This window comes from Octodon degus, unplaced genomic scaffold (genome assembly GCF_000260255.1).
Source record: "Octodon degus isolate 3935 unplaced genomic scaffold, OctDeg1.0 scaffold00107, whole genome shotgun sequence".
Taxonomy (NCBI): domain Eukaryota; kingdom Metazoa; phylum Chordata; class Mammalia; order Rodentia; family Octodontidae; genus Octodon; species Octodon degus.
The window spans coordinates 852,711-864,511 of NW_004524683.1; the positions used below are offsets into that span (position 1 = coordinate 852,711).

At 39.9% G+C, this 11,801-nt stretch overlaps 1 protein-coding gene across 1 annotated transcript in view; it reads right to left on the reverse strand.

Moving 5' to 3' along the window:
- Scp2 (sterol carrier protein 2) overlaps positions 1-11,801 on the reverse strand; it is a 126,384-nt gene that overhangs the window by 62,726 nt on the left and 51,857 nt on the right. Inside the window, exons 8-9 of the mRNA XM_004639220.3 lie at positions 9,652-9,738; positions 8,366-8,516 (exon numbers count right to left, since the gene is read on the reverse strand). Of these exons, the coding sequence (XP_004639277.3) occupies positions 8,366-8,516; positions 9,652-9,738 (238 nt within the window). The remainder of the gene's footprint in view (positions 1-8,365; positions 8,517-9,651; positions 9,739-11,801) is intronic.

Genomic DNA, 11,801 nt, shown 5'->3' on the forward strand with positions numbered 1-11,801 from the left:
ATTTCTCTTATGGCCAGAGATGTTAAATATTTGTCATACACTTGTTGACCATTTTGGTTTTTTCCTCTGTAAAGGTGTCTATTTATTCCTCTAACCCATTGCTTGACTAGGTCTTTAATTTTAGGTGGTTTAGTTTGGTTTGTTTTTGTTCTTGTATGTTCTAGATCTGAGTCCTGTGTCTGAGGAGTAGCTAACAATTTTTTGTTCTCATTTTGTAGGCTGTCTTTTCACTCCGCTGATTGATCCTTTAGCTGTACAGAAGCTCTTCAGTCTGGCATAATTCCATTTGTTGATTCATGTTGCTATTTCTTGTGCAATTGAAGTACTGTTTAGAAAAAAAAAATTCCTATACCTAAGTCTTAAAGTGTTTTAACTTTCTGAAGATTTAATATTTGTTTTAATGTTTAGATCCTTAATGTATTTTACTTTAATTTAGTACATGGTGAGGGATAAGGATCCAGCTTTGTTTTTCTACAGATAACCAGTTTCCCAATGCCATTTGATGAATAGGTTATCTTTCCTCCACATGTAATTTTGGCCCCTCTGTCAAAGATTAAATTGTTTAGTATGTTTGGGGAGGTTTCTGTATTCTCAATTCTGTTCCATTTATCTCTGTGTTGCTTTTGTCCCAGTACCATACCATATTTATTGCTTTGTAGTATAACTTCATGGCAGGTATGGCTATGCCTCCTGCTTTGCTCTTATTGTGCAAAATTACTTTTGCTATTTTGGGTCTCTTCTGGTTCCATATGAATTTTAGGATTGTTTCTCTAGATTTGTGAAGCATGCTGCTGATATTCTGATTGGGACTGCATTGAATCTGTACAACTGTTTTGTTTTGGTTTAATTTGATATAATTTTTGAACCAGGGTCTCACAATGTAGTTTAGGTGGGCCTGGACTCTCTACATAGTGCAGACAGGCTAGCCTAGATCTAGCAATTATCTTCCAGTGCCTCAGCCTTCCAAGTGCTGGGATTACAGGTATGCACAACACCCAGTTCTCAGTTTTGGAATTATGGCCATTTTGACAATATTGGTTTTGCCCATCTAGGAACAAGGGACCTTTCCATTCACTGATGTCCTCCTCAGTCTCCTTCTTCAGAGTAATGAAGTTTTTTTCTGTAAGGTCTTTTACTTCCTTGGTTAATTCCTAGATGCCTCATTTTTCTTGAACCAATTGTTATGGTATAGTTTTCATAATTTCCCTCTCAGTCCTTTCAGTGTTGGTGTACACAAATACTAATGATTTTCATGTGTTGATCTTGTATCATACTTTTCTGAAGCTGGTTATTAATTCTAAGCATTTTCTGGTGGAATTCTTTGGCTCTTCCATGTCTAGTATTATATCTGCAAATAATGATAATTTGAGTTCTTCCTTTCCTATATGTACTCCTTTTATTTCTTTCTCTTGCCAAATTGCTCTAACAAACATCGTGAGTACTGTGTTGAATAGAAGCGGCAGTAGTGGAATCCTTGTCTTGTTCCTGGTTTTAGGAAAATATTTTTAGTTTCTCATTATTGGTTTGTCACAAATAGCTTTTATCACATTCAGGTATTGTCCTTCTATACCATTTTCTTTAGGACTTTTATCACAAAGAGGTGTTTTCTACTTTGCTCCTGTTTAAGTAATGTATTACATTTAATGACTTATATATGTTGAACCATCCTTGAATCTCTGGGATGAAACTTAATCATGATGAGTCATCTTTTTATAATGCATCACATTCTATTTGCTAATGTCTTGTTGAGGACTTTTGCATTTATGTTCATTAAAGAGACTGGCCAGGACGAGGGAAATAGCTCAGTTGAGTAAGTGCTCGCCTGGCAAATGCAAGGTCCTGAGTTTGATCCCTGGTACCAAAAAAAAAAGTATTTGGGCCGGGGAGATGGCTCAGTGGAATAAGCACTTCCCTGGCAAGCAAAAGGGCCTGAGTTCAATCCCTGATTCCCCAAAAAATAAATAAATAAATAAATAAATAAATAAAGAGACTGGCCTACACTTCTCTTTTTTAGTTGGGTCATTATATAGATTTGGGGAACAGGGGGATAATGGCTTCTATAATCACATTTGGGAGCACTCTATTCCTTTCACTTTCTTTGAAGAACTTGAGGAGTATTGGTGTACATCCTTAAGGGCTTTGTAGAATTTAGCAGTGAATCTATCAAGTTCTGGACTTTTCTTTGTTGGAAGATTCTTTATTACTGTGCCAATTCCATTGCTTATTATTGGATTGTTATGCAACCCAATATTATATCTTCTTGGGTTAATTTTGGTAATTTGTATGTATTTAGGAATCTGTCCACCACTAAAATTGTTAATTTGTTGGAATATAATTTTTCTTTTTTCTTTTTCTTTTTTGGTGGAACCAGGGATTGAACTCAGGCCCTTGCACTTGCCAGGCAAGCACTTATTCTACTGAGCCATCTCCCTGGCCCTGCTTTATTGTTAGAAAAGTAGATGCACCCCGAGACCATAAAGTCAAGTTAAATAAATGCAAAAAAATAAGCATAAATATTACATGAGTTCTCTTATATGGGAGGCCTAAAGTACACATTTTAAAACAACATAAATTTGACAGTAGGAAAGATGTCTTTCAAATGGGAAGGGGAATCTAGAAATGGAAAGAGGGCCAGGGAAGGGGTGGGATGAATAAGACAAGGAAGATCCATTAAATAGGTATACATACTCCATAAGGGAGATGAAAGCATTATATGTGTCAAGTATATACTAATAAAAATAAATAAGCATTACGAAAAATAGGTGAGACTCCAGCGCCCGATGGCAAATTTCAGGCATCTTGATCTGGCTGCGTCTCTACTTGGAGTTTTCAATGACATAAGCCAATGAGCCCCTTCATATGTTTAAGCATGTCTGAGTTGGATTTCTGTCTCTTTCAATCTAGATGAATTTGCTCTTTTTATTTTAATTTATTCTTTTTAATTGAGAAATAAATATGAATGAGACAGTTTCAAAGCTGATTAATAGGACAGTTTCGATAATCAATACATCGTACATTGTTATCTTCTTAGTGGTTACCCATAGTACAAGAAGCAGACAAAATGTCCTGTCCAAACACTATTAGTACACCTCTTTCTTCTCACTGAATTAAGTGAAAGCAACTGTATATTTATCTTTACTATTTTGTATATATAAATACAAAGTGATCTTTCCTTTGCATCCTTTTATTTCTCTCTTTTTTTTTGTCCTGTCAGAGGTGAATATTCTATTGGCATCTAAATACTATAGGTGTTTGAATTCAGCTAAACAATCTAACACTGTCTAGCAGTCTATAATTTTAGTGGGTTATTCTCAGAAGTTATTGACTTGAGCCTTATAATTTTTCAAAGTAGTTACTATCTCTGGATTTTGACAGTGTCTGTTGTGATTTCACCTTTTTCATTTCTAATTGCATTGAGGTCTTTTCTCTCTTAGTCTTGCTAAAGACTTTTCTATTTTATTTAGTCTTTCAAAGTAACAGTTCTTTGATTTATTGAACTTTAAAATTTTTCATTCTCAATTTCTTTTGTTTAAACTCTCATCTTCATAATTTCACTGTTTAATTTTGGTGTGGGGCTAATTTGTTGTTTCTCAAGTATCTTAAGATTTCTTATAAGATCAGTTATTTGGGCTTGCTCTGTTTTACTAATATAAGCACTAATTGCAGTAAATTTTCCCCTTAGAACTGCTTTCATAGTGTCCCAGAAACTTCACTGAGTTGTACAGGCATTGTCATTAAGTGCTAGAAATTTCTTAATTTCTTCTTTGATGTTTTCTGTGATACACTGGTTCTTTAGGAATATGTTATTAATTTTTGAGGAGCTTTTGCCTGTTCTGAAATTTCTTCAGTCACTGATTTCTACTTTCATTGCACAGTGATTGGATAGTACACATGGGATGATTTCAACTCTTTTATATTTACTTAAGCAGGCTTTGTGGATTAGTGTGTGATCTATTTTTTAAAAAGTACCATGTGCTGCTGAAAATAATGTATATTATGTTGTTTTCTCTCCTTTAAGTTTTAGTCTATGAATATCTTTTTTGATTAGATGTTTCTTTTTCCTGTTTCTTTCTTTCTCTTTTTTTTTTTTTTTATACCAGGGATCAAATTCAAGACCTTGCACTTGCCAGGTCAGCGATTATGCCCTTGAACTATCTCCCTGGCACCTAGATGAGTTTCTTGAATACAAGACACTGCTGGATTCTGCTTTTTGATCTAGACTGCCAGTCTATGCCTTTTATTAGGGGAGTTGAGGCTGTCAACATTCAGAGATATTATTGAGATATATTACTTATTTACTATGATTGCCTTCTTGGGATGGGGAGATGGCTCAGTGGAGTAAGTGCTTCTCTGGCAAGCACAAGGGCCTGAGTTCAGTCCCCAGTTCTGCTAAAAAACAAAACAATACCAAACAAAAAACAAAAAAACAAACAAAAAAAAAAAAAACCACCTTTCTGGAAGCTATGATTGCCTTCTTTATCTGTTGATATATCATTTTTCTTATTCTTGATGTTCATTGTTGCTGTTTATCCACTGACCTCAGTAACTTCCTCTGTGTTCCAATGTGTCCAATTGGTTGTTTCTGTAAAAAATGTTGAGCATTTTCTCTAGATCTGGTTTAGCACTCATATATTTTCTGTGCTTGACTGCTACCAGAGTTGTGAACTTTAGGAGGTTTCACATTGCCTTGTTTTTTCCTATTCTATTTCGAGGATATTATTTGGGGATCTGTTGGGATAGGAATGTCTTCCCTTGATGATGTGCCCTGCAGTCTTGCAAGATAGGGGTCCATTTGGTGGTTCAGATAGGTGTGGAACAGAAAGAGCATGTAGGGTACACCCTCTATGGTTACCCCTATAATGGGACTGCAAGGCCCTACCAGATACTGGCGTTTCCTTAGACTTTGCTGATATCAGCTCTGATAACTGAATGCAATTCTGCTACTGGCTGTTCCAATCATGGTCATGGGCTGGGAGTTCTTATCCTGTATTCAGTCATTGGTGTAGCTCCATTTGGTTCATGGGGAAAGACAAGGAATGAAGTCATAGCTCCCCCTCGTGGCACTCATCTCCAGTCTTAGAAGCATCATGTGATCGGATAGGGTCTGGGGACAAAGGATGCTAAGATCCCTCACAGGTATGATGTTCACAATAGTTGTGCTATTTCTCTCTGCAGTTGCTATGGGAGTGATTTCCAGGAGTGAAACTTTAAGTATCTCTAGTTATGCTTGCTTTGGGATGGGTCATCAACTAGATTAGCCTCCCACCTTCATTAAGGTGAAGTGTCCACCAAGGTCCAGGTGGAATTAGGTCACAGCTAGAACACGGGGAACTCCAGTTCAGCTGGGCTGGGAGTGCAGCTAAGCACCAACTCAGCTTGAAGTGCTGGGCTTGGTCCCCAGCACTACAAAGAAAGAAGAATAAAAAGGGGAAAATTTTAAATGTTAGGTAAAAATCAAATAAAAACTCAAACACAGGGGCCGGGGAGATGGCTCAGTGAAATAAGTGCTCCCCTGTCAAGCGCAAGGGCCTGAGTTCAATCCCCAGTGCTAAAAAATAAAATTAATTTTTAAAAGGGAGGGCTGGGGAAATAGCTCAGCAGTCTCAGCACCTTCCTGGCAAGTACAAGGACCCAGGTTCAATCCTTGGTACTGCAAGCTGTGCTAGCCTGAAACCCCAAGTGTGCTTTGCTGGCCACCAAAACAGGGAATGGGGATGCATGCTTGTAATCCCAGCTCTGGGGAAGCTGAGACAGGAAGAGCATTATGAGTCCAAGTTGTGTAGCAAGACCCTGTACCAAATAAATGAATGATTTTTTTAAAAGCGGGAAAAGAGCTAAAGTAAAAAGAGAGAAGAGAAAAGCAGAAAAAAAGTAGAAAAGGGCAAAAATAAAAAAAGAACAGAAAAATATAAATATTAAAAAGAACACCAGGTATGGTAGTACACACCCATAACCACAGCACTCAGGAAGCTGAAGCTGGATTGCCATAAATTCAAAGCCAGCCTGGGCCACACAGTAAGCTCCAGGCCAGCCTGAATGACTTAAAAAGCCCCTCACTCTAAATAAATAAATAAGATAAAGAAAAATAAAAAGAGAAAGAAAACAAATATCAAACCAGAACAACAACAAAGTAGTAATAAAAATAAAAATGTCCTCTCCGCTGATGAGCTCAAGCTAGCAGGCCAGAGCAGATATTCCCGACTTATGCCAGGCAAAGCTTCTCTCCCTGGCTTCTTAGACCCCACACCCTTTGGGCAGCAAAGTCTGGGTTTACTTGCTCTCTTCCTCCTCCCTGGTGGTGCCTGGCAGGTCCCTAGTGGCACGATTTATGGCTGGAGTCCACTGGATGTCTCAGCTGCTTTGCATGTGAACCAGCGAGGAAGGAGGCAGAGCTCCCCAGCTTAGGGCTGCTTCCAGAGCTGTGTGGTCTGCACACTCAGGTAGGGCAGATGCTGCTACTGCAGTGTCAGACAGCTGGCATGGGTTGCCGAAATCCCCAGAGATTCTCCAGCTTTTGTGCTACTCACTGGGAGGTCTGGAGTAATGCAGGCTTTGCACTGTGGCCCACATGCCTCTGAAGCTGGAGACAGGCTAGGGGCTCACAAATCTGTGCTGGGGAGATGGTGACAGTTCTCAACGACTGTTGTCTTCAGTGATTCTCATGCTCCCAGACATGGTCCTGCACACAATCACGCACAGTGACTCTGCCCACCCCGTTCCCCTGCACAACACGCACAGCACAGAATCTCAGTGCATGTGAACCAAAGTCTCTCCCCAAAGCCAGGGTGACTCTGGAGGCTGCAGTCCGCTAAGCCAGTGCAGTGATCTTACTGCAGGATCTGAGAGGCAGAAAATGCTGGGCTCTCTGACTCCCACAGAAGTAAGCTCATAGAGTAAGTCCCTTCTGTGCACCCAGTGATAGCACTATGAGAATACGCTGGCAAGTTCAGTGTAGAAAACCCTGGGACCAGTCCACCTGCAAATACCAGGTCTCTTGTCTGTCCAGAGTACATTTCTGCAGTGTTGAACCCTGTGCCAGTGCTGCTCACTGTGACTCTCCCTCTGCTATGGCTTGTGTCTAGATGTCCCCCAAAGCTGCACGCAGTCATAGGTGGGGCTTTTCAGAGGTGGCTGGATCCTACAGTGTGTGATGATGGTATTAATCCCACTAATTGGTTAGCATAGTTCTGGGTGTAGATTATGGGAAGAACCACCGTGGGTATGGATGACACCACCCAAAAGGCTGGATGGGATAAAAAGGGAGAGACAGGCTTGTTGTTGCTGTTGCTGCTGCTGCTGCTGCTGCTGCTGCTGCTGCTGCTGCTGCTGCTGCTGCTGCTGCTGCTGCTTGCTACTTCACTGTGTCCTGCTTGTTTACCATGGATGATTTCGCCTGAGATTCCCCTCTGCTGAGTGCCACCCTGCCTTGAAGCCAGCCATCTATGTACAGAGACTTCTACAAACTGTGAGCCAAATAAGCCTTTCCTCCTTTAACTTTGATGTCCGATATTTTATCTCAGCAACAGGAAGGATTTTTTTTTTTTTTTAATTTTTTTTGGGCTCAGTCTGCCTTAAGGATGGGTCTGGTAATGCAGATGGAGGTGGGGATCAAACACGCAGTATCCTGCACCTGATTGCATTTGCAATGAAGAGACACTTAAACAACTAAGCTAATGGGCAGGCCCCCTCAGCAACAGGAAAAGTAATTAAAACACCCTCTTTCACCTCTACCACTCCCTTTACTGTACTTAAAAAAGACTGGTGCTGGGAGCTCTGATTTACCCTCTTTTCCACTCTCCAAAGTCTCTGGGTTTCCCTGAGTCTCTGTCCTCTACTAAATGTCAGCACAGCCCCATGATTACTCACCTCAATAAGCAGATATGCTCTAATTGCTTTGAATTTGGTTTATGGAGAAGCAGGAAGATTCTGGATGCCTCTAATAAGCCACCTTGAATCCCTCTCTAATCAAGCTTTTGAAGTGCTAAGTGTTAAGCAGGAGGAAAACTTGAGTCCAGGAGTTCAAAGCCAGTCTGGCGGCACAATGAGACCTCACCACAGAAAGAAAAGATAAATCTCCTGGAAACAGGCTTGTCTTTCACTTAATTATGTAAGACTGGAGTTCTGGGTATATTCTATCAACTCATGTAAAACAAACTGCACATCCAGTCAATAAAGCTATCTACTTATATCCTCATCATAAGAAACATCTATTCTCACCGTGTTTCCCCTTAAGGATGGTTATATAATTTCTAGGTCAATTTTTTGCAAGTAAATAACTTCCAGAGCAGATATCAACAAAACTTCACCTTGAAATTTTAAATACCACATCTTCAGTCTGATTAATAAAATAGAATCTCAGACATACCATTTTAATAATGCTATTTTCCTCAAATGTGCTTGGGAAATCAGTTATCAGCTCTTGTGCCAAAATCTCCACAGCTTTGGATTCCAGGCCATTCTTCCGTACAAATTCTTCACTGGCCAGAACTGCTGCTGCAGCACCATCAGAACTGGGACTAAGATAAGGCAGAAATAATTAAATCCAGAACTACCGCACTCCTAGGATCTCAAGAGTAGGGCAAGAGAAGACAGGTTGACTGTGCTTGCTGATGGGAGCACTGTCTTCTCTGCGATATCCACAGTTAAAAATCACACATGCTTTCCACCGAAGACTGAACCCCTAATGGGACCTTTGACACTGTCAGTCGCTGCTCGTTCTCTAGCATCTCTCCTGACGTCCTCATTACCAAGAATCCTGGATTTGCCTCTGCAGATGCAAAGGCAACTTTCTGGTAACTTTTAGAAGAGTCCAAAGGTTATTTCCCATCCCAATACAATAAAGATTCTGTTACAAGCCCATGTAGCTCCAATTTTGCTATATCCCATTTATCTCAGTCCTGAAATCCTTTGGGAAACTGAGAAAGAAGAGAATAAAGACCACTAGAAAGTCCACGGTTAAAACTCCCGAGAGCTCTTTAAAATAGACCTTTCTCTTACAGCAAGTTGTGAAGGAAGATTGTAGATACAAGATCCCTCTGTAAGCTCAGCAGGACATTCTCAGTGGAAAGATATTGAGATTGCCATAGATAAAACCTGATGGGACTCATCTGCCTGCATCTGCCTGCATCCCAGCCAGCTTCTCCAGCCAAGGGTACAACTGGACACAGTCAGGAGCTACAAGGCACTCATCCAATCTTCTAGGACACAGACACTGTCAGTCAATTCACAAGATATAACAAATTATTATCATTAAAACTATAATTTTTTCCTTGTTTTAATTTTACCCTTGCCTATAGTTACAGAGGGGTCTAGTTTCCTATACTGGACACATCTACAAAATGCTCAGTGGAAAAAATCTTTGGACTCCACTGGCCTCCTAATCTATTAAAATTGTATTTTAATAAATACAATTGAAGCAACCAAAGTAGTTAGAAGTCTGGAAAGAGGAAGGAAGTAGTTTTCAAGGAAGCAGAAAGTTTGTCTTTAAGTAAGAATAGGTAGTAAGGGTGCCGCAGTGAAGTAACTCGCCGCAGTGTAGGAGGTGAATAAAAGTTACTCCCAGATAAGAGCCCAAGGTTTAACCACAGAGGGAGAGGCAGATAGGGGAGCATTTGCATCCATCTGTTAAATATTAAAATATATTTTTCTTACCAACATTGTAAGACAGTCAAATAATCAAAAATATTTCGAGATGTCATTATTTCATCTAAACTGTATTCTTCTTGGAACTGGGAATACCTAAACACAAAAGAAGGAATTATAAAATGTGAGGTAGTAATTATAGTCTTCATTGAAAATATCTTTGTCCATATTTAGAGAGAGAATAACATGTAGACACTCGTTTCACAACAAAAAGATAGATGATGACAGTTTCCATCTTAAGCAAATAATTCTAATTAATTTTTTTTTTTAAGTTTAACTACACTAATACCTACGCTGTATAATACAAAATTTGGCTGGTCTCTGTCCTGGCTTCATGTCATGGCACTTGGGAAACCCTCAGAATCTCCTCAGTGATGAGGATCTTTGTTACATAAGTAAGGTGCTAAGTCACAGTTGTCTTCCAGATCAACAGATAAACAGCCATGTGCAAACTAGCTTTAGATTTCTGAGCTAGTTGGAACATAAGAATAAGAGTAAGGCTGGAGACTGAGTTTAATTATGTGGCCAGTGATTTACTGAGCATGCCTACATAATGAAATCCAATAAAAACTTTGCTCACAGAAGGGCTGCCTTGCTGGGAAACACCTTGATGTGCAGAAGGGATGATAGCAAATAAACTACCCTTCCTTCCTCCACGGGAGACAGGCATGAACGCTCCGCAGAGGGGCCCTCCCAGACCTAGCCCTCTGTTCTTATTTGACTGTTCCTGATATGTATCTTTCTCAAGAAAGCTATCTGTACAATCATATTATTTCCTGAGTTTTCAAAGTTATTCTAGAAAGCCATCAAACTGAGGGGCAGGTATCCCTGGACACTTGGGATTTACACGCCAGCCAGCAGTGTGGTGGTCTGGCTGAAGGGAGGGCAGACTGGTAAAGGGCTGAGGCCTCAACTCCTCCATTCTGTGTTAACACAGTTTGTGCTAGAACTGAGCTGCGGGGCACCCAGCTTGTGTGAGACTAGGCGGGGATTACAAGAGAACATCATATTTTTTCCTTGCAAATTATAAAATAAAAATTCCTTAAAAGCAAAATTACATGACTTGCAATTCAGCCAGCTTTTGTGGTGATGATAGAAAGCACATTTAGTAAGTGGGATTGGAGGTTTTAAATATATGTAGAAACTCTATAATAAATTATCTGATTCTAAAAAACACATTTCCATTCTGGGCACTGAAAAGAAATGTATTTTTATTCCCTTTGACTCCTCTAACAATACAATCACTCTAGAGCAAACTGCATCACAAGGGAGTTTAGTAAAGATACTGTTAACTACCAAGAAATTAATGAGCAATTCAAAGCTTAGATGTCAAGATCTATGTGCCCAGCACCTGCACTTCCAAAGTTAACTTTGATCACGATCCTCTTGCAGAAAGCATCTCATCTGCACCACGTCCTGCACTAGGCGCAGCCCATATCCTCGAACTGCCCAGTGTGATTTGTGGTAAAGAAGCACACAATTCTAAAGCTCAAGTAGAAAACAATAAATGCCGTGACAGAAATGTTACGTGGGATCCTACACAAGCACATAGATATCTGTACACTACATCCAATGCTTGAAGATAAGTAAAAGTGAGGAGCTAAAGTATTCCTGGCAGAAATAGCACACATGCAGAGCCTGTCAGCTGTCTACTAAAGCGAAGAGGTCAGGAAGCAAGGTGGGGGCAAAAGGAAAATGGAGCAGAAGAATGAACAGGGGTCAGATGGCAACTACATGTTATACTGACAAGTGAAAAATATTCAAGGGTATTAAATGGGGGTGTGACATGAGCAGGTCTGCATCTCAGCAAGAAGGGTGAGGTACTCAAGTGGTGTGGTAAAAGGCATTACTCAAAGAAAGCAAACCAGTGAAGAGATTGAGAGAAAAATTAAGGCAAGACACAATAAGAGTTAAGGTAAGGAACTGGAGGGGAAAAATGAAGAGAAGAGACAACCTCAAAAGATACTAATGAGACAGAATCCCCAGGACTTCACCTGGTCAACACACACAGAAATCTCTTTATCTGGTCAAGCAATATCTAATACAAGAAGTTACTATCTACAATTTCTGAGCCAAACCCAAAAGGTTCTTTATGGCTGCATAAGAATTTTAAATGACAAAATAATATCTAGATGTTATGGAAATCAGTATGGAGACTC